The sequence below is a fragment of the Balaenoptera acutorostrata genome, chromosome 16, assembly GCF_949987535.1.
Source record: "Balaenoptera acutorostrata chromosome 16, mBalAcu1.1, whole genome shotgun sequence".
NCBI lineage: Eukaryota > Metazoa > Chordata > Mammalia > Artiodactyla > Balaenopteridae > Balaenoptera > Balaenoptera acutorostrata.
In genome coordinates, this window is record NC_080079.1 from 27,240,677 (window position 1) to 27,261,754 (window position 21,078).

The following is a 21,078-nucleotide window of genomic DNA, read 5'->3' on the forward strand; positions in this document are numbered from 1 at the left end:
AAAGTTTGAGAGGCACTCCTAGATGACTGATATCACTGACAACACTCTTGAGGAGCAGTTTCAAGTACAACAGGATTCTACACCTGACCAAAGAGGGGTCCTAGGAATTAAACGGAGGTAAGCATGTCCCTGTTGTGTTCAGAGAGGAAAAGTGACTTGTCTGGCACTACCACCATAGAAAGAAGCACAACAGCACTTGGCAGTTCCCTCTAGTTCATGTTTATTAGTCTGCATAGTGACTTCGATTTTCCAAACACTGGGGGAACCCCTCAACCCCATCCATCTTACATAGGAATGCAAGTTAATGTGTTTCAATGCCTATTATAAAAAACAAATACCGCTTTAAAAAAATCTGATTTAACACATTTTTATTTCACTTTTTTCCATTTCTTTATAAAACAGTCATCTCCTCACTAGCAGCTGTCTCCCCTAGACTGGGGGAGGGAATGGAGGAGGTTGGGCACCTCCAAAGAAAAGGGGGTGGGGGAGAAGGGCCCAGGGTTACCTCCTGAGGTTCTTCTGGGCCTGTTTCAACAATGTGTCAAAGTCAAGAGAATCAAATTTGCTCTTTACAGGAGCAGGGTCAAAGTCTTCCCGGTTGGAGTCTATAAAGGTAGAGAGAGACAAACATCAAGGTCTCTGAGTACACCTCCCAACCACAGCATCCACAAATGGCCAGCTACCTCTCATGTGTATAATGGATGGAGCTAAAATCACCTGGATATTAAGTCAAAAGACAAGTGAGCACCCCTTTCTCCTCTCATCCCACCCCTTAGGCTCTTCACGTGTCAGAGGAAGACAAGTCTGCCTAGCTAGCGCCCCTCTCAAAAGGCTGGGGACCTTTTGAGGGAGGAGATGATACCAAAGGCTCAGGGCCTCCCCCCACTCACCAAGATCAGAATAGCTTCTCTTGCAGAACTGCCTGCGGCCCCCAAAGCAGAGATCAAAGGGCTGTTCATCTGCTTGCCTCAGCTTGTGGCCACTCTCGATGGCTGCAAATGCCTCCTCGGCATAGCGATAAGTGACGAAGCCATAGTTGTCACTGGTGGGGAGGGTGAGACAGAGGCTGACATGGCTATTTGGGTACATGCCATGGAGAAGAGACAGCTTGCCAGGGTACAGTAATGGACTGGGGTGGTTCTTCTCATTCCTCAAATTGCCAGCCCTCTAACTGTAGAAATGAAGGTGCCTATGTTGCCTAACACACCAGAGCAAGGGGGAAAGACAAAGAAGCATCAAGATAGATAATGAGACAGGACATCCTGACCTTAGGGCCCAACCTCACCCTTGGACACGGAAGTGGATGGTGCACTCCTCAATCTCTCCAAAAACAGAGAACCTCTGTTTCAGCTCTGACCTAGTCATGCGACCAGGTATCTTCCCAATGAAGACCACTCTTCTCTCTTCCTATGTTAGGTCAAGGAAAATTGACACACCATGAGCCAAGGCCATAGCTGCAGATGGCTCTCTGAGCTCATGTCATGGCTCAGGGACAAGCCCTCTCCTCCCAGGACCTGTTCCTCTACTCACTATTGCACGCTCCTTCTGCAGAACTCTCTGCCTTTGGTAATGGTCGTGTGAACGATAAGAACTGTACCTGACAAGAGAAGAAGGTGCCATCAGTGCCCCAGACATTAGGCAGCTCAAGTCTCAGAACTCTTAGGCACCTGCACCCCAGGTGCACCGACTCCCTGAAAACATGCTCACCGCCGCCTCCTGTCACTTCTCCGGCGAGGAGATAGAGAGCGGGACCGACTTCGGGAACTAGATGATGAGGATGAGGAAGACGAGGAGGAAGATGAGGAGGAGGAAGAGGAAGAGCATCTTCGGGAACGTCCAGAGGAACTGCAACTGGACCTGGAGAACAAAGGGGCACACAGGAATGCTGGGAGCGGTGCAGGTATATTCCACTTACCTCACCTTGGCCCCAGCCCTGCCTCCCTGTCAGGAAGCTCAGGACCAAAGGCAAAGCAGAGCAGAGGAGATATAGAAGAACTCTTCACAGATGACCAAACTAAGAACCTCATGAACTTTAGATGTTCTAGAGTATTTGGGCACAGATCATATTTATTTTCAATTATGCAATTAAAAATAGAAAAATATTTAACAAATCAGAAAGAATAAAAATGGAGACTTCGAGATAAAGGGCTGGGCCCTAGGTCTTACAATTCGCTGCGGGTGGGGAGGGGGGCAGGCCTGGGTCTCTGGGATCCTGCTCCCCTCATACGTCTCATAAGAGTACTATGACCACGGCATTTAGGGGATGCGCTAGACCTGTAGTAGGGGACATTTCTGAAGATAAGCTTCACCATCAAAAACCAAGAATTCTTCATTGATTAAGTGGAAAAATTTGGGTCTATTACTGAGAAAAAGGTACTGCCAGAAAATAGCTGAGGCCACAGTGACACCCAAAGGAACTGTCCCAGACTGTTTCCTCAACAGATGATTAAAGGAAGGACTGTTTGCCATTCACAACCCACCAGCCCACCATCCCACATACTACCAGGAAAATAGCAGAAATAAGGACTGATACAGTATGCAAAGGAATCAACGTGGTCAAGATCAAACCCTAACTGTCTCCCCAAGGCAGGTCTCCAGGAAGGAGGAGACCTCAGAGACATCCCAATCTCCAACAGGGGATAGGAGCTATCTTCTCACAGCTTGCCTCCTTCAAATCCAGGAAAGGGGGAGAAGACAAAAGCCAAAGACAGAAATAGAAGCCTTAGTGCCTGAAAGTATCAAAGTCAATGTGCTAAAGCTTTCAGAGTAAACCAGAGGAGAGAACTTCCGAAGTGGAGAGAACCTAACAGGCCATCAGAGCTCACCTTCGCCACCTCTTGTGTGGGGGGGAGAGGGACCGGGACCGGGACCGGGACCGGGATGAGGAAGACGACGATGAGGATGAGGAGGAAGATGCTTCGCTGGTCCGGTTGGACCCAGAGCTGACAGAACGGCTGCTGCGGCCACGGCGGCCTTGCCAGCCCCGGCTTGGGGGGCTGGCTGACCTGCAGGCTTTTCGATAACAGCGTACTGACTGCTGCTGCTTGGCTGAGGGATCAGGGAGAGTCCTAGTGTTCATGTCATTCCGGCAGGGTGAGGCCTCAGGGGACAGCAAGGTGGATGGGGCAAGGCAAGGGGCTGGGGGATCTGCCTGATCGTTGCTAGTCCTGTGATCAAGTGGCTTCTGGGAGGCAGCTGTGCATGGGGGCAGCGGGGTGGCTGGGCCCAGGGACAAGACAGGTTTGATGGTGATATCCTGATGGCGTTTGACATTCCATCGGGAGCCCACCTCTGGAATGACTAGGGCAGGCGTCTTTTTTGGGGGGGTCCTGCTCCGGACACAATAGTCATGGTCCCCAGAGCCCACATGGACTGGACTAGGGCCATGGACCCCTTCTTGGAGGCAGGCTGCAGCTGGATGTTTGGCCTCTGTAACTCCTTCAGGCTTCAGGGTTCCCTCCTGGGCGGTGGACTTAGGAGATTTGGCTTTGGCCAGCAGTGAGACAGCAGCCAGGGGCTTCCATAACTGATGGGGAGGGGTAGCTGGAGGGGTGAGCCCTGTGAGGGGAGGGAGGATGGAGATAGCAGGATGAGATCCGATTCTACACTTCTAAACACTGTGAATATAGGCTCCAGAGATCCCCACTTCATCTCACAGAGTATACTAACAATGATCAACAGCCCAACTTCTCCCACTGTTACAACGGCTCCTTCCCCTGAGTTCCCCATCTTGGAGACCAGCAGTAGAAACCCAACCAGCTACGGTCCTCCTGAACTGTTCAACCTCTCACTGCCCAAACCTAGCTGGTGGCCAGGTCCTGTCTGTCCTACCTCTTCATTCTTAGACTCACCCCCTGCCCTCAGAACTGCGTGACTTCTGGGCTGCATCTTGCCTGAACTCATGTAATCGTCTCCTAATAACCTCCTACCTCGGGCATCACACCTGTCCACCTGTCTTCTACATTCCTGCTGGTGGGAGCACCCAAAAACCAAAGTGGTAAAGTTTTTTCAATTGCTTCTTCAATGTATAGTATAAAGTCCAACCAGCTTAACATGGCATTCAAAGTTCCCATAACCTGACCTCCTGCTTTCCACTCCAGCTTTCTCTCTTCCTTGAGCTCTGCCCAGCACCCTGATCAACCACTACACTCCAGCCAAAATGAACCACTCACAATTTCCCAAAACATACTGGGCTGGCTTTGCTTCTCCAGCTCACTCAAGCCATTCCATCTACCTAGAATGCCCATAAATCTACCTGATTGGTATCAGTGATTTTCTCAAGCCTCCGCTTTGAGGATTACCTTCTATATAACCCTGCCCTGACTGTCCCTCTTCAGATCCCACTATAAGCCACACAGGCTTCTTTAACACACAACATCTGAAACTCAACATGCTCATTTGTTTACACATCTGACATCTGCCCCCTGGACTGTGAGAACCTCAAGGACGAGGATCAGATCTCTGTATCCCCAACACCTACACACACTTGGTGCAGAGCAGGCTCTAAAAACATTTACTGCATAAACTAATCAAAGGCAGAGTTCCCCACCCTGAACCCACCTGCCACGTTGGCCAGTTCTGGGGCTTGTAACCGGTCTAGGGGCCTCTTCTCCTGGGGAGTGTCAACGCTGCTGGCGGGGGGAAAAGGGAAAGCCTGGTTCATTGCCTCCTCAACATCTTGTACATCTGCTTTGCTCACAAAGCAATGGGAGAGGGGTGCGTGCAGAGAGGAATGGGGGGCACAAACTGCCCCAATCATTCTCCTCCAGCACAAAAGGGGTCTTAGTGACTGAACTTTATGTAGGTTGGGTCTCAACTCAGCTCTGCCCTATTCCTGGATGACCTTGAATACCCCCCACCTCCTCCAAGCCAGGAGCCTCTCGTGCCCGGCTCAAACCAACCCAAGATCAATGTGGAGGAAAATATGTTTGGCAAAACAGGATGGGGTATCATGAACATGAAAAAAAAAAAAAAAAAGGCCTCTTGGTGCTGGAAGAATGGGGAACAAGGAGGTCCAGGATGCCTGTGCCCCCCAAGGAGTCAGGGGAGCCCTAGCCATGAATATCCTCCCCCAGTTTTTCTTACACCATTACCAGTGTTGAGCAACCTTAACGCCTGTTAAATAAAGGAAAGAAATCCCCAAAAGCACGACTTGCCAGAAGATAAAAGGCATCACCATTTGGAACCCCAAACTGGAATCAGCCAGAGAATGGTACATACATATCCTCCTACTTCACCACTCAAGACAGTACCCTGTAGTGATGGGCTGAGCTGGGGGTGGGGAACAGGGAAAGACTAGAGCGGACTAAATGTCCCTGTAACAGAGGCATCCAGTTGACAGTCCTGGAGTGCCGGCCGGCTGCTGACCAACAGCTGTAGGGTAACTCACTCATGTCCCCATACTTACCCTGAGTTTCCTACAGCCAGGCTGTCAGCAGGAGCCGGGGGAGGGCACTCCTTTTTGGCTGCAAAGAAACCATACTAGTTAAAAGCCCAACCAGATGTTCCATACTGAGGAGGTGCAGAAGGGCTGGCTTTGAGACCCAAAGGAGGAAAATCCATTTTGCCTACATACTCCATTTGGGTCTCCCCAGAGATCCATTCTCCTCCAGTGGGTACCCAGGTATATTTTTAATCATGTCCCTTCTCTGCTCAGAAACAAGCACACTCCCCACTGAACCTGGGGAGTCCAAACTTCTAAGCCTAGCATTCCAGGCTCTACATAACCCACCTAACTAACTTCCTAGTCTTATAACCTACTCTTGATCTACACTTACATTTTCTATTTTGCCTTGTACTACAGATACCTGTTAGCAATTCAGCAGTCATTTCTGCAAATTCTTCTCCCCAGTCAGACCATAAGCTCATCTGAGAACAGGACGTAATATCTCCCGCAGCACCTAGATCCATGCCTTGTACTGAGAAGCTAAGCTATCCATTGCCTTTCAAATACACCACATGCGATCTTTCCTATACCTCTGCCTTTATTCACCACACAGTCTCTGAATTCCTGTCTTCCAAGGCTCACCTGGAGAGCTACCTCCCCAAATAACCCAACCCACTTGAATCTCCCCATCCATCTACTCTTTATAGTTCTTGCCATGCTGTACTCACCACTCTCCCTGGCTTAGATTGTGTCACAGGTAAATCTTGTCTTCCCATTCCAATTAGGGGGCTGCTCTAGTGGCTGAGACTCCCCTTCTCCCTCCCCCCCAGTTTAAGCAACTACAGGGCTAGGCCCAAAGGAAACATCAACAAAAAACGGTTGGAGCAAAGCTACCCAGGTTTCCTCACCTTCTGATTTCTCAAATTGCTCCAGCAGACTGGACAGGTCCGATGCCTCAATTCCTGTGGAAGCATACAACACAGCCCCTATCAACTGAGTACACAGGTCCCAGAAGTCCCAAGTCACCTCACTTCTTCCCCTAGGCTCCCCATGCCCACTGTACTAAGTAAACCAAGGCAGCAACACAAAGCAGAAAGAATCAAACCAACCCAGACTTCTACCTCTCAAGAACTCTCCAAAGAAATCCAACAAAGGTCAGTCCCATCAAGGTAGTTTATCCTGTTTTATGGAGGACACTCCTCACACAACCCCCATGCCATTCTTCACACCAACTGAATGGTGTGGCACTCACCAATCTCACTGATGAAAGCCTGTACCACATCCTCAGGACCCTGGGTACGTGGGGTAGGCAGAAAGGACAGTGTCCTTAGACGGGCTGGGTGGACAGCAGGCAGTTTGGTGGTAGTGCTCTGCCTTGGTGCAGATGTGGGAACAGCCTTGGCAACAGGAGAGGGTGCCTTCTCTCTGGGCCTAGCTTCCTGGGGCTCAGGCTTTAGCCTCTCTGATGCAGGCTCAACAGCCACACTCTCAGCAGGCAGACACGGTGGAGCCTTGATCCGAGGGCTGTGCACCGGGGAGGACACCTTGTGTTTCAGATGGGGAGATGCAGGCACTGGCTTGACCTCCACCTTGGTGGGCTCTATCTGTGGAGCTCCCTGGCCAGCTGCCCCAAGACTGAGGGGAGGAGCCATCGGCACAGTCAGTACACTATCAGGAGGGCCAGGTGGGATGCCACTGGGCTCCACCTTGGGTGAGGGAACAGCTCTTCCAACAGAGGTTAGAGGCAAAGAAGGTGGGGGAACAGTAGGCCAGAATGGAGGGTGTTGCAGCCCTGGGCCCCATCCCAAGGGCCCATAGGTACAGCTGGAGCTATAAGGTGGAACTGGGGCAGGAGGAGGTACCCAAGGCACATTGCAAGTGGAGGGCACAGCATAGGCACCTGGAGTACCAGACACTAGGGGCACCGTTGGTGGAGGGGGCAAGCAAGGATAGCCAGAAGGGGACAAGGGGGGATAACAAGGCCAGGGTGGCACAGGGGCATAGTGAGTAAAGGGATCAGGTGGCACTGGCCCCACAGACATCGGAACACTAGGAGGCTGCAAGGGTGGTGGGGGCAGACTGGGGACACCTTGCCCATTTGTGGGAAGGGGCAGCATGGGGGTCATGCCCAGCCCACCCGTGGGAAAAGGCAGGGCAGTGGGCATTGTGGGGGGCATGGACTGCACAGCAGGAGGTGGAGGTCTTGCTGGCAGTAGCATCTCTTGGGACGGCACCTGCTCAGTGGGAGTTGAGGTCATAGGTTTGCCTGCAGGTGGCTCAGGACTAGGAGAGGCAGGGCTGGGACCCACAGGTGCAAAGCAAGCCTCAGAAGGAGCCTCAGGGCTTCTCTGCAGAGTTGTCTTCTTGGCTGGGGCTGGTGGGACAAGACAAGGGATGTCTGCCAGCCCTGTGGGAGTTTCTGGGAGGCTGGGCCACTTCCCAGCTGGGGGCTGGGGGTTCCTCTCTTCTGCCTCTGCTTGGCGCTGCTGTCTTCGTCGCCGGTACTCAGACAGGCTAAGAGGCCGAGGCCTGGCTTCCTGGGTTGTGGCACTAGTACCACTTTCCCCCTTCAGAGGACCCATGACCTCCTTGACTTCAGGATTGATGGCTTTTGGGGGGTCTGAGGACTCTGACTCCAGGAGGAGCTGGGGGGCTGGACTCCCCTGGGCTGATGACACTGCACCACGTCTGGGATCAGTTGGCCTAGACTTAACTAGTACAGGGTCAACTGGAGCCAGGTCATTGGGAAGAGAGTCAACTTGTACTGGCTTGGCTAGGACAGGGTCAACTGGAGGCAAGTCATCTGAGATGGGAACAACCACTGCACGGTCAACTGCTGCTGAGTCAGGCAGAACTGGGTCAATCAGTACTGGGTCAGCTGCGAGAGGGTCAACCAGTTTAGGGTCAACAGGTACAGGGTCAGCCACAGTGGGATCAGGGTCAACCGCAGTGGGATCAGCTTCAACAGAGTCAAGTGGCATGGGGTCAGCTTGAGCAGAGTCAACCAGTGAGAGATGGGTTGAAACAGGGTTGGCTTGGATGGGGTCAACCAGGCTGGGGTAGAGGTCTAGAGGACCTTCTTTAGCAGGACTAGCTTGTCCAGCACTACTCTCCAAGTTCCCAGAGCCAGGCTTCTCCAAGGCAGCTGCCCAGGCCCGAGCCCAAGCCCGGGGCTTCCCTCTACCATGGGGAGGTGCAACGTCTCTTTGAAGGTCCTCCTGAGACAAGCTGCCTCCCTGAGGGGTCAGCTCTGTAACTGCTGTAGACTGCCCACGAGAGGCTGACCTCAGCCTCCTGGCATAACCTTCTGCACAGGCAGCTGGCTGCTCCTTGATCTTCTTCCTCCTGCCCTTTCGAGCTCTCTGGGAACTTAGCATTGCGTTGGCTGGTGGGTTCTGAGGCCCCTTGGGTGCCATTGGCTCCATGACCTCCCTGGGCTCCAACAAGCAGGCTGACTCCAGCTTTTCCTTTGAGTCCAGTGGCAACCCCTCTTTCTCAGGGCAGAGGGCTTCCCTGGGCACAGCAGCCTCTGTCTCTGCCTCTAGTGCAGGCATGATCAGCTGCAAGGCTGGACTGGCCTCTAGCGAGTCATCCAGGAGGACAGGCTGGGGTCCAGTAGGGATCTGTCGCACCACAACTGGGATCTCCAGGTCGTTGCCAGCTGTGGCCGCCTGGCCCACAATCTCCAGCACCACACAATCCTCAGGCAGTGTCAAATCATCTGGCTGCTCTTGAAGCTCATCCTCAAGTGCCGTCAGGTGGGTGAGGTTAGGCAGGCAGTACGGGTGCATGGCCCGCACCAGCTCACTCAGGGAGGAGATGCTCTCATCGCCAGCTGCCTGCACTGCCATCTCTGCTGCTACTGCTGTTTTATCTTCCTCCTCGGGACAGGCCAGGTGCATGGGGAAGTCTGCGATGCTGCTCACAGAGTTGTTGAGCTCCCCAGCAAGCATCTCGCTGCTGAAGCCGGCCACCTCCTCCTCTTCTTCCCCATCACTACGCTGCTGGGGAGGTGGGGACTGGCCCCAGCGAGGTCTTGACCTTGGGGGTCTCCAGCTAGGAAGCTTGGGGGAAGAGGTCTCCAAGAAAGAGGGTGGAGAGAAGTCCCAAGGAGGATCTGTGAGAGACATCTCAACCTACAGGAGAGAAGATAAGACATAGGAGTTTTCTCCAGGAATATCTTTTCCCAGACCTGTCCCCATATATTCTTCCCCCTGGGAGTCCATGAGGCTCCCTAGGTCAGGCTTACCCCATTCACTCTACTGCTGCCTGTGCTGGGCCCCAATGGGTCAGTCGGTGTGATGAGGTCACGTTCTGGGGGTGTCCGAGAGAGGCTGAGCAGCCTGTGCAGCTAAAAGGGAGAAAAAGACCTGAAATGTGTTTGTGCTTCAGAACTTTATGAGTAGGCTCGTGGATGTGGTTCTAACCTTTGCACCAACCACACACCCCCTTCCCCTCATCCCACACTTACAGAGGAGCCCTCCCGAGGTGACACAAGCAGCTCTGAGTCAGGAATGCTGTCAAATGGAGACAGGTTCTCGGAATCTGCATTGTCCAAGATCTCTGTTAGAGCTGTGAGCAGTGACACTTCATTCTGGTCCTCCAGAGATAACCTGCTCTGCTCAGGAAAGACAACAGGAAGGTCCCACCACCATCCCTATGACCTACCAGGCCACTGAGAAGGACTGGATGCCAAGAGAATCCCTCTCCCAGGCTCAGTTCAGCTCAATTTGCCAGAGAGAGATGTTAGTACCAGGAGGCATGGGTTCCAATCTCATTTACTACCATCCACCATCTCTCTAGTGTCAACAGAGACCTATCAAAATTGAGTCTTGAACTTATGTTTCATACTCCCTACACCCTCCGGTAAGATGTGGGATGCTCAGCAGACAACCCTTGGCTAAGCTGGAATTGGACTCAAAACAAAGATCAGAACCCTCTGAACATGTAAGTCAGGGGCCCAGGCAGGGTGAAAGGCCTTGGATGATAATCCAAGTCTGCCAGGGCATCCTCTTACATGGGATGCAGCCCAACTCTCAACGAGAAACAAAAACACACTTCAAGGACTCAGGCTGAGTATCTAGGAACCAAGGTGCTAGGAAAACAGATCCACTGAGCCAAAGCTCCTGCCTGAAGACCTCCAAGCCCAGCCCCAGCTCACCTCTCCAAGGCCACCAAAATCTTCAATGAGGGAGATGAGGGAGGCATCCATATAGCTGTGCATGGTCCCCAGCAGTGTCCCATCCTGCAGTATCAGCTCCTCCATCTCTAAGTCCTTGTCCCTCAAACAGGGTCCCAGCCGAGATAGACTGACAAAGCCAGAATCATCCCCCTCCTCATGCAGCAGCACCTGGGGCAAAAGGGGATAAGGTCAGAAAGGCACAGTGAAGGCTGCAGGGCATGGGCCCTCGGGGGCAGCTGATTTATACACTCTGTAAACCAGGTACCCAGCCCTCCACCAATGGCCTCAGACTCAGCAGGAGCCCCAACACACTCTGGACTTGCTGGGCAGAGAGAAGTACAAACTATGAGCCACAGCCACAACCAGATGGCAGTGTTCAAGAACCTTCTGGGAAAAAAAAAGTTTAGACTCCATCCAGAAACACTTGGAACCACATGAGATTGATAAACTGGGGAATAAAAACATCAAAAAGACCAAGATTGTTCAGAAGAGCTATCTGCTGGCAGTGATGAAGACAGACATTCTGAGGAGCACACCAAAGGAGAGGAGGTCAGCAAGCAGGCAATTCCAACTACAACCACCTTACCTCCCTCAAATCCCACTTAGGCCTCTCTTCTCTGCTTAGCTCAAATCTCACCTTCTTCAAGAAGACACCTCAGGCTTCCCCAACGCATCTCTCCTCACACCCCAAATTCATACGTGTTCCTGTACCACTCACTTTTCTGGCAATCACATCCTACCCCCTTCCCTATCCCATGACATTCCTTGCATCATTACTAAAACTATATTCCAAGTTCCTTTGGGGCAAATAACCCTTTGTATTCTATTAGCTTATATTTTTCTTGGCTCTTGGAAAGGTTTAAACTGTGCTTATACTTCCTGGTCACCCACCATGCCTGGCACAGTGTATCGCAGTATACACAGCTGAGAGTCACACTTATTACGAACTTCTATTTTGAAGGCCCTACAGTGTGCCACCCAACCTCTCAAAGGTAGTCCCAAGGGAAAAGTCTCTTCCCTACCCCAACCAGGTTAGAGCAAAAGAAGAGAAAGCTTGATTTGGTGGATGGAAAAGCCCCGCCCCACCCCACCTCTTCCCTGAGAACCAACAACATCTTCAGCCTTGTCAGGCAGGGAGCCATCCGCCCAGGCCTGTCAAGAGTGTGGGCGTGGGCAGGGCCAGAAGTGGCTGGCAAGGCCGGAGGCCAGAGGCAGGGGTATCTCCACTATACGAAATTATAGATGATGCAAAGGCCAGAGAACAGGAACAAACACAGACAAGCCAGTCTTACCTCTCCTTTGGCAGCAAAGGGAAACTCTGTACCTCTTCCAAAAGAAAAAAAAAGCAACAGGTGTGACTGCACCCCCCCCACCCTCCTAATCAAGCTGAAGAGTAACAATGCCTAATGAGAGAAGAGGATAGATAGGGACACTTCAGGAGGCCAGGCCCAGAGATGAAGTAAAAGGTGGCAGGTTTTAGGCACTAACTCCTCCCAGGCCTTCACAATCCTGTAATTACAACTAGCAGCTGAATAGCACCTCGCTCAGCAAACACTCCCAGGTGAGCAAAGACGCTGCATCTCTTGCCCTGCCACCTACTCGACCCAGCTACTAGGCCAGAATCTCAAGACACTGTCCAGCTTTATGAACCACCTATCACCACTTCCATCAGGCAGGTACTGGAGCCCCAGTCACAGAACCCCCTCTTTACCTGACCTCACCCGTCCCTCCCCTCAAACCCCAAACAGCACAGCTCCCAGAGTACCAAGATCATGGAGAGGATAAGCCCAGGCTAAGAGTGTGCCAGCCACCAACATCTCTTAACTTTAACAACCTCCCGACTGGCTTTCCCATATCCGGCTTGTCCCTGCAGGGTTCAAAACCAGCTACAAACGTGAAAATACACATTTGATCACCTCTTGAGACACTCTCTAATCCCTCCAAGGGCATCTTCCTGCTCTTAGCACTAGGTTTAAAGTCCTTAAATGGCTTACAGTGGTCCTGGTATTCCCCAGCAGACTCCTCCAGCGTGTCTTCTCTCACCACTCTGTCTGTCTCTGTATACACCAGCCATACGGGTTTCTCCAATAAGCCATGTTCTCTCCCACCTCAAGGCCTTCACACACTGTTCCCTCTGAGGAAAGCTCCCCCTCCCCTCCGCCCCCCACAATCTCACCTTAAAATGTCTCTTCCCAGACCCTGCAACGTAGATTACTACTGCTGATTATATAATATGCTGCACTTTCCTCTGTCCCCCTCATCATTATTTATTGTCTGTCTAACCTGATAAAAACATAAGATCCTGGAGGACAGGGACCATGTGTGGTTTACCATAGTATCCCCTATGTCTAAACATAATGGAATCTCAGTAAGTTGCTGGCTGATTGACTAGCTTCCACATATTCATCTTTGTGTGTGTGTGTTTGTGGTGAACAATCTCTCCATAAGAGCCTCTCCAACTCCAAATGACTACCTAACTTGGACTACAGCTGGATCATGGATACTTCCTGCCTCTCCCCCACTGCTGCTGGGTGGGCAGCACCAGCCCCACAAGATGTGGCCTCTGAGAAAATAAGGGAAGAGCGGGTGGGCAGCTCCCAAGTTAGAGCCCCAGAAGCAACTCCCCACCCCCACCCCCACCCCCAAGGGCCTGGATTGGTCTGCTATAACTGATATTACCTGGCAGCCTGCAGCCCAACTCCCAACTAGAAACCAAAAAAGAAAAAAAAAAAAAAAAGCTTTCAAGGACTCAGCTTAATTGCTTAAGAGAGATAACAGTTCAAACTAAGTCTTGCCGACCTCCACTCTGGGTGGGAACTTTTAAGAAGCCCTGGTGAGGAGTGGGACGATAACACTTTTAAGTATGGAAACTGAAGACCAGGAAAAAAAGAGTATGACAGAAAGAATGTCCCCCCCCCATTTAGTAAACGTTCAACTAGTGTTGAGTAGTTCTCAGATCGCCTCCAACTTTTGCCATCCCCAGCAAAAATTCCAGAGAAGCTTAAACACAGACCATCTCAAATTTGTCTGTATCAATTCACAGGAGCAGGCCTTAGCTGCCTCCTCAAAAGAGATGCTTGAGGAAAAGTGAGGGAAGGAGAGGATTCCCTTTCCTTAAGCTTGTGCCATGTAAATGATGACACCTCCCATGCCCCTTGAATTACGAACGAGGCAGGACTGCAGGCAACAAAAACGCCAGTGCCCATGACTCACAACCCACCCCAAGCCGGTCGGACGGGGGCTGCCACTCCACAGCCCTTCAACCTCAGCCCTCTACCCTCCCCAACACACTCCGCCATCCGCAGGGAACAGACTACCCGCACACCTGTAAAGTCCTTTACCATCCGTTGTCGAGGGGCGACGCGGACCAAAGAAAAAAGAAAAAAAACTCCTCCAAGGCTCTGGGCAAAGTTGATTCTAACAGCCCCTACCTTCCTTCCTTCCCAGCCTGGGGCCCCCAGCGCCGATCGGAGATGGCGGGACCGGCTGAGACACACCCAGTTCCCGGCAGTGCGGCTCCAGCGCCGATACGAGATGCCCGGCAGCCTGGAGCGGGAGCCACGTGGACATCCCCTCCCCGCCCCCACGTGGACCCGAGGGCCTCCCCCCCCCCCCCGCCCAACCCACGTGGGTGCCGGGGCCGCCTAGAGGGGGAGGGGAAGCAGACAAATTATCCCGGGAAAATCGCTCCCCCCCACCCCACGTGGCTCCGAAAAGGCACTGCGGCGCTGGGCTACAGGCAGCCCCCACTCGGCATCCTTAGAGGGAGGTCTTACTCTATTACTCTAAGTCCGAGTCCCCCCCACACAGGGGCCAGGTTTCCTACACCCTGCTCTGCCCCTCCGGCGTTCCGGAGGAATCGCCATAAGGACCCGCCTCTGCCCGCATCCCCCCAGCAAACGACCCAGGTCCGCTCGGTCCAATCCGTCTTCCGCAGCCACCCGGCATCGACTCCCGAACGCTTCTTCCCTTTCCTGTGGCGTCCACGTGTCACCGCCCGGCACACGCCGCTTTGCTGCCAGCCGCGGGCCGCCCGCCAGTCTCACCTGCTCCCCGCCACTCACAGCGCCCACAGCGCCATACGGCGCTTGGCTCCGACTCCCCCAACCGCTGCTGCGCACTCCACCGCCAGGGTCGGGGCCGGGGCCCCCACTCGGAGGCGGCGCGACTCCGTCTCTTAGTCCCCGGCGCGCCGCCATCTTGGCCCCTGAACACCCGGCGCAGCTCTGATCGCCGGCGCCGCCTCGCCCAGCCGATTGTGGGAAGGGAACTACAACTCCCGAGAGACACTGCAAGACTACGGATCCCAGAAGACTGAGCGGCGATACCCATTTGCACCCGGGAAGAGGGCACTGGCCCCGCGAGGGAGCCTGGGAGTAGTAGTCGCGTTCAGCAGAGCCTGAGTGGCACGTGCTATAGGCATACTGTAACGCATTATTTTGTGTTGCGCGGGGGGACCTAGTTGGGGAGCGCGAGGTAATAAGGGGATAATTACCTTTTGCGTATCTTTTTATTTTCCCAATTTGTCCAACTGTCAGACTCCCTCTTTGTCTGACGTTTTACCTGCGGCATGTTCCTTTCTCCTTAGTCCAAGTGGGCCTGTGTTTTGAAACAGCACCCCCTCGTGGGCACCCGCACTCCAGGAGCTAAGCCTCACCCGCTACACTGCGGCACTACCGCGAGTTCAATCTTAGAACACAGCATTATCAGTGTCCCTCTGAGCTACTCAGAAACCCACGTTGGTGTCTCATTACCAAATTTACTTCCTGCTACTGCAGATCATCTTGCTATCTTCCAAATACAACAGGTGTTTTCCTGCCTTGTGGAAAACTTTAGCCTCAAAACATCTTTGATGCCCTATTTTATCCTGGAAAGACTTTTTGGTCATCCCAGCCAACCTTGATCCCTCTCTGTATTTCTACAGTCCATCACTATGTCTATTATTTACTCATTTGCCATTTAGAAGCTACTTCATATTGTTTCCTTTTTCTTTTTTTTCTTTTTTTTTTTAAGTGCTATCTTAAGCTTTATTCATTAGAACTCTATAGTAATACTTAGTAGTGATAAAATTAGTCCAGATTTATAATCAGGATATCTTTTAAGATATAGTTGTGTCGGGCTGGGATGAATTGGGAGATTGAGATTGACATCTGGGTCAATCTATTTCATACGCCGCTGTGTATGAAATAGATAGCTAGTGAGGACCTGCTGTATAGCACAGGGAACTCTACTTGGTGCTCCGTGGTGACCTGGATGGGAGGAAATCCAAAAGGGAGGGGAAATGTTCACTTTGCTTTGCAGCACGAGCTAGCACAACATTGTAAAGCAACTGTACCCCAATAAAAAATAAATATTTAAAAAACATATATATATATATATATATATATACAAACACATATAGTTGTGTCACCCTTTAAGATGTACCCTCTCAAATTTACAAAACAGAGAAAAAGAGCAAAGGATTCTAATAAGCTTAATATTCTCATAAATTTAAAATACAATATATATTACAATAATGAATTTTAAATTCATGAAGGAAACAACCATGCATAATAAGATGTTCTTAGATTTAAATTGAAAAAGACCCTAACCTCAAAGTATCACTTCAACATTTTCCAGAAATAAATTAAAAACCCCCTGCAGGGCTTCCCTGGTGGCGCAGTGGTTGAGAGTCTGCCTGCTAATGCAGGGGACGCGGGTTCGAGCCCTGGTCTGGGAAGATCCCACATGCCGCGGAGCAGCTGGGCCCGTGAGCCACAATTGCTGAGCCTGCGCGTCTGGAGCCTGTGCCCCGCGACGGGAGGGGCCGCGATAGAGAAAGGCCCGCGCACCGCGATGAAGAGCGGTCCCCGCACCGCGATGAAGAGTGGCCCCCGCTTGCCGCAACTGGAGAAAGCCCTCGCACGAACCGAAGACCCAACACAGCCAAAAATAAATAAATAAATAAATAAATAAATAAATAAATAAATAAGAAAATCCTTTAAAAAAAAAAAAAAAAAAAAAACCCTGCAAAGAAAGATCCCAGCGTTCTGAGCTTCTGAGTTTGAACAGTGGTAACATCTTTTTTATTATGATTTTAGGCAGCCTCTCTGCTAATGGGTGGGGTTGTGTTCTTGTCTTGCTAGTTGTTTGGCACAGCGTGTCCAGCACTGTAGCTTGCTGGTCGTTGAGTGGAGCTGGCTCGTAGCGTTGAGATGGAGATCTCTGGGAGAGCTTTCACCGTTTGATATTACGTGGGTCCGGGAGGTCTCTGGTGGACCAATATCCTGAACTCGGCTCTCCCACCTCAGAGGCTCAGGCCTGACACCCGGCCGGAGCACCAAGACCCTTTTGGGAGGTCTGAAGTCTTCTGCCAGCGTTCAGTAGGTGTTCTGTAAGAGTTGTTCCACATGTAGATGTATTTCTGATGTATCTTATGTAACTCCAAAGATGAAGGCTTTTTCCTTTTCCCTTCTGTGACAATTTCGGATGAAGATCGCCGTCTCCCGGCCTTCCCCTTGTCCATCTTCTCCTCCTCTTGCTGGAATCGCAGTCGCTGTCTCTTTTTCTTTTTTAAAAATATTATTTATTTATTTGGTTGTGCTGGGTCTATTGCAGCAGGCGGGCTCCTTAGTTGTGGCTTGTGGGCTCCTTAGTTGTGGCACACAGGCTTCTTAGTTGTGGCATGCGAACTCTTGGTTGCAGCATGCATGTGGGATCTAGTTCTCTGACTAGGGATGGAACCCAGGCCCCCTGAATTGGGAGTGCAGAGTCTTAACCACTGTGCCACCAGGGAAGTCCCTGTTTTCTTATTTTTTAAAAAAGTTTTGTATTACAAAAGTTTAAAAATCACTTCAAAGAGTACAAAACTATTTAAGTAAGAAATATACTTGGCCTACAAATTCCAATCCCCAGATTTAACCCTTGTCACCTTTGGTGTGTATTCAGCCACACTTTTTCTATATATATAAAAACGTATAGGTCCCAGTGAAGAAACATTCAAACATTACTTCCTGTCCTAGTCCCAGAGCCTGTAAAGGTGAACCCACTGGGGCTGGCTGGAGAAGAAGAGGAAAGTTTGTTCCAGAAGGAACTGAGGGATCATAAGGATTTCTAAACATGGGAAAGGGAGGAATAAATTATTTGTCAAAAGTCAGTTGTGTATATTTTTTCCAGGCCCAAAGAAAGAACAAGTCACGTGTAATGGAATCTAACTCTTGGAGAATATCAATAGGGAATTTTCAAGTTATTTGTTACACAACCTAGCTGTTCTAATTAGCGTACAATCATTTCAGCCCCTCTAAATAAAAGGGTTTTGTTTTGTTTTATTTTGTTTTTGTTTTGGCCGCTCCACGTGGCTTGTGGGATTTTAGTTCCCTGAGCAGGGATTGAACCCAGGCCCTCGGCAGTGAGAGCGTGGAGTCCTAACCACTGGACCACCAGGGAATTCCCAAATGTGTTTTTTTTAACCTTAAAAAAAATGTATAGGGACACACATTGACCTTTGTTCAAAAATGGGACCATTCCACATGTATGGTTCTATTACTTGCTTTTTTTTCATGTAACAATATGTTTGTCCATTCATTAACCAATATATACTGAGATCTTGGTGAGTACCAGTTCCATTAAAAGAATATATCATTATTTAAATGAATATGTAATTTAATATCATTATCATTATTTAAATTATATTTGTGATTTCTAGTTTTTCACTATTACAAATTAAGTTACAGTGAACATTCTTGTACATGTATCTTTCCTTTTTTTGGCCGTGGGATCTTAGTTCCCTGACCAGGAATGGAACCCACAGCCCCTGCAGTGGAAACACTGAGTCCTAACCACTAGACTCCCAAGGAATTCCCTTTTTTTTTTTTTAATCTTTGCGTTTTTGTACACTCTTTCTATGGAATAGTTTCCTCGAAAGGAGATTGCTGAGTTAAAGGGTATATATGTATGTACATTTGAAATTTCTGTGGACAATGCCAAACTGCCCTTCAGGAAGGTTGTATTAATACACATTCCCAGGGAATTCCTTGGTGGTCCAGTGGTTGGGACTCTGCGCTTCCACTGCAGGGGACACAGGTTCAATCCCCGGTCAGGGAACTAAGATCTTACATGCCGCGCGGCACAAAGTATTAAAAAAATAAAAAATAATACATATTCCCACAAAAAATTCATGAGAGGAGAGGACCTCTTGTTATGGACTGAATTGTGTGTGTTGTCCCCCCCTCACCATGGGCAAAATTCATATGTTGAAGGGCTCCACACTCAATATGACTATATTTGGGGATAGAGACTTTAAGAAGGTAATTAAGGGTAAATGACCTAATAAAGGCAGGGGGTCTAATCCACTAGGACTGGTTGCAGAAGAGGAAGAGACACCTGCAATCCAAGCAAAGAGGTCTCACTAGAAACCAGCCGTGCCAGCTCCTTGATCTTTTTTTTTTTTTAAGAGGTAACTCTTTTTTTTTTTTTTTTAACTTTGAGTTTATTTATTTATTTATGGCTGTGTTGGGTCTTCGTTTCTGTGCGAGGGCTTTCTCTAGTTGCGGCAAGTGGGGGCCACTCTTCATCGCGGTGCGCGGGCCTCTCGTTATCGCGGCCTCTCTTGTTGCGGAGCACAGGCTCCAGACGCGCAGGCTCAGTAATTGTGGCTCATGGGTCTAGTTGCTCCGCGGCATGTGGGATCTTCCCAGGCCAGGGCTCGAACCCATGTTCCCTGCATTGGCAGGCAGATTCTCAACCACTGCGCCACCAGGGAAGCCCCAGCTCCTTGATCTTAATCTTCCAACCTCCAGAGCTGTGAGAAAATAAATTTCTGTTCTTTAAGCCACTTAGTCTGTGGTATCCTGTTATGGAAGCCTGGGAAGACTAATACAACTTCCTTTTAGTTACTTTTTTAAATTTTATTATTTATTTTATTTTTTTGGCTGCGTTGGGTCTTAGTTGCAGCAACTAAGTGGGATCTTTGTTGAGGCATGCGGGATCTTTCATTGCGGCACCCTGGCCCTTCGTTACGGTGTGCGGGCTTCTCTCTAGTTGTGGCGCAGCACGCATGGGCTCTGTAGTTGTGGCGTGCAGGTTCCAGAGCGCATGGGCTCTCTGGTTTGCGGCACACAGCCTCTCTAGTTGAGGCCCGTGAGCTCAGTAGCTGTGGCACCCTGGCTTAGTTGCCCCGAGGCATGTGGGATCTTAGTTCCCTGACCAAGGATCAAACCCATGCCCCTTGCAGTGGAAGCACAGGGTGTTAACCTCTGGACCACCAGGGAAGTCCCTTACTAACCTTTTGGGTAAAGTGAATCTGTTCACAATTTTCCCTATAAAATAGAGAGGGCAACAATAAAGTTTATTTCCAATAAACTTAGAAATAATTTGCCAGTGAGAAATCAGTAAGAACCAATACAGGGTGGCACAATTCTTCCTCTGTTGAAGAAACATTCTCTAAGAGATGCTCTGTAAATGCTGGTGATTTGGGCACTAATTATGGTCATTATTATAAGGATTAGGCTCTGGGAAGAAGATTAATGTTAAAGAAAGCAGAAAGCTGTGCCCTTTTTTCTTTACTCAGCATATGATAAAACAATATTCACCTACATGTGGTGTCTGCATGGAATCTACTAAAAAAGATACGAATATATCTCTAGGTCTCCACTGCCACCTAGACAGGAGTGTTGTGGCTACTAGTCTCCTTGGCTGGTGCATTCCTAAGGGCCAGGAAGGAAAACCTCAGAGACACAGGCCACCAAACATTGGGTGTCAATCACATCTTTGCCTGACTCCACATTCACCAAAGACTCATCTGATTATAATAACTGATTTCCCATATCATTTTCTATGCGGAGAGTGAGATGATCAAGTGAGACAAAATGCCCAGTTCACATGACATATATTTCTCAGTGTGAATTAACAAATCAACATTCTGGTTTATTTATTGAGTGCCTACTATGCACCAGGCAATGTTTTAGGCACTGGAGATACAGCAATGGCAAAACAGACCAACGAACACACAAAAACAAAAAAACCCTCCCTAACAGAGCTCACATTCTAGTGGGGAGACAATCTCCAAGTAAACAAAGAGTCAAAATAATTTCAGAGCACCAGAAGGGCTATCAGAAAATAAATGGGGGACTTGCCTAGTGGCACAGGGGTTAGGAATCTGCCTGCTCGTGTGCCACAATTACTGAGCCCGCATGTCACAACTACTGAGCCTGCGTGCTGCAACTATGGAAGGCCGCACGCCTAGAGCCTGTGTTGTGCAACGAGAAGCCACCGCAATAAGTCTGCGCGCCGCAACTAGAGAAAGCCCACGTGCAGCAACGAAGACCCAACGCAGCCAAAAATAAATGAATTAATTAATTAAAAAAAGAGAAATGGGATGGGACTTCCCTGGCGGTCCAATGGTTAAGACTCTCTGCTCCCAATTCAGGGGGCACGGGTTCAATCCCTGGTTGGGGAACTAAAATCCTGCATGGGGAAAAAGAGAAAAGAAATGGGATGGAGACTGTAAAAGGTAAGAGGGGACAATTTTATT

General features: G+C 50.1%; 1 protein-coding gene and 1 non-coding gene across 7 annotated transcripts; one reads left to right on the plus strand and one right to left on the minus strand.

Moving 5' to 3' along the window:
- Positions 1–351: 351 nt before the first annotated feature.
- Positions 352–14,806, minus strand: PPRC1 (PPARG related coactivator 1). Of its 6 annotated transcripts, none has more exons than XM_007187283.2 (14): positions 14,615–14,806; positions 10,548–10,736; positions 9,858–10,004; positions 9,645–9,737; positions 6,639–9,522; positions 6,295–6,348; positions 5,408–5,465; positions 4,561–4,631; positions 2,826–3,558; positions 1,708–1,857; positions 1,531–1,597; positions 1,286–1,407; positions 891–1,042; positions 352–605 (listed from the first exon to the last, which is right to left on the minus strand). In XM_007187283.2, exons 1-14 carry the CDS (start codon positions 14,765–14,767, stop codon positions 502–504), a joined length of 4,977 nt encoding a protein of 1,658 aa, XP_007187345.2. In that variant the 5' UTR covers positions 14,768–14,806; the 3' UTR covers positions 352–501. The 6 variants fall into 6 exon arrangements, with proteins under 6 accessions (XP_007187345.2, XP_007187344.2, XP_007187343.2 ...); XM_007187282.2 differs by having other exon boundaries at positions 4,561–4,628; positions 9,636–9,737; XM_007187281.2 differs by having other exon boundaries at positions 9,636–9,737.
- A 2,723-nt stretch (positions 14,807–17,529) lies between these two features.
- LOC114238536 (small nucleolar RNA SNORD22) lies at positions 17,530–17,649 on the plus strand. Its single transcript, XR_003623867.2, has one exon. It is a non-coding gene; the product is annotated as a small nucleolar RNA SNORD22 (small nucleolar RNA).
- The last annotated feature ends 3,429 nt before the right edge of the window (positions 17,650–21,078 follow it).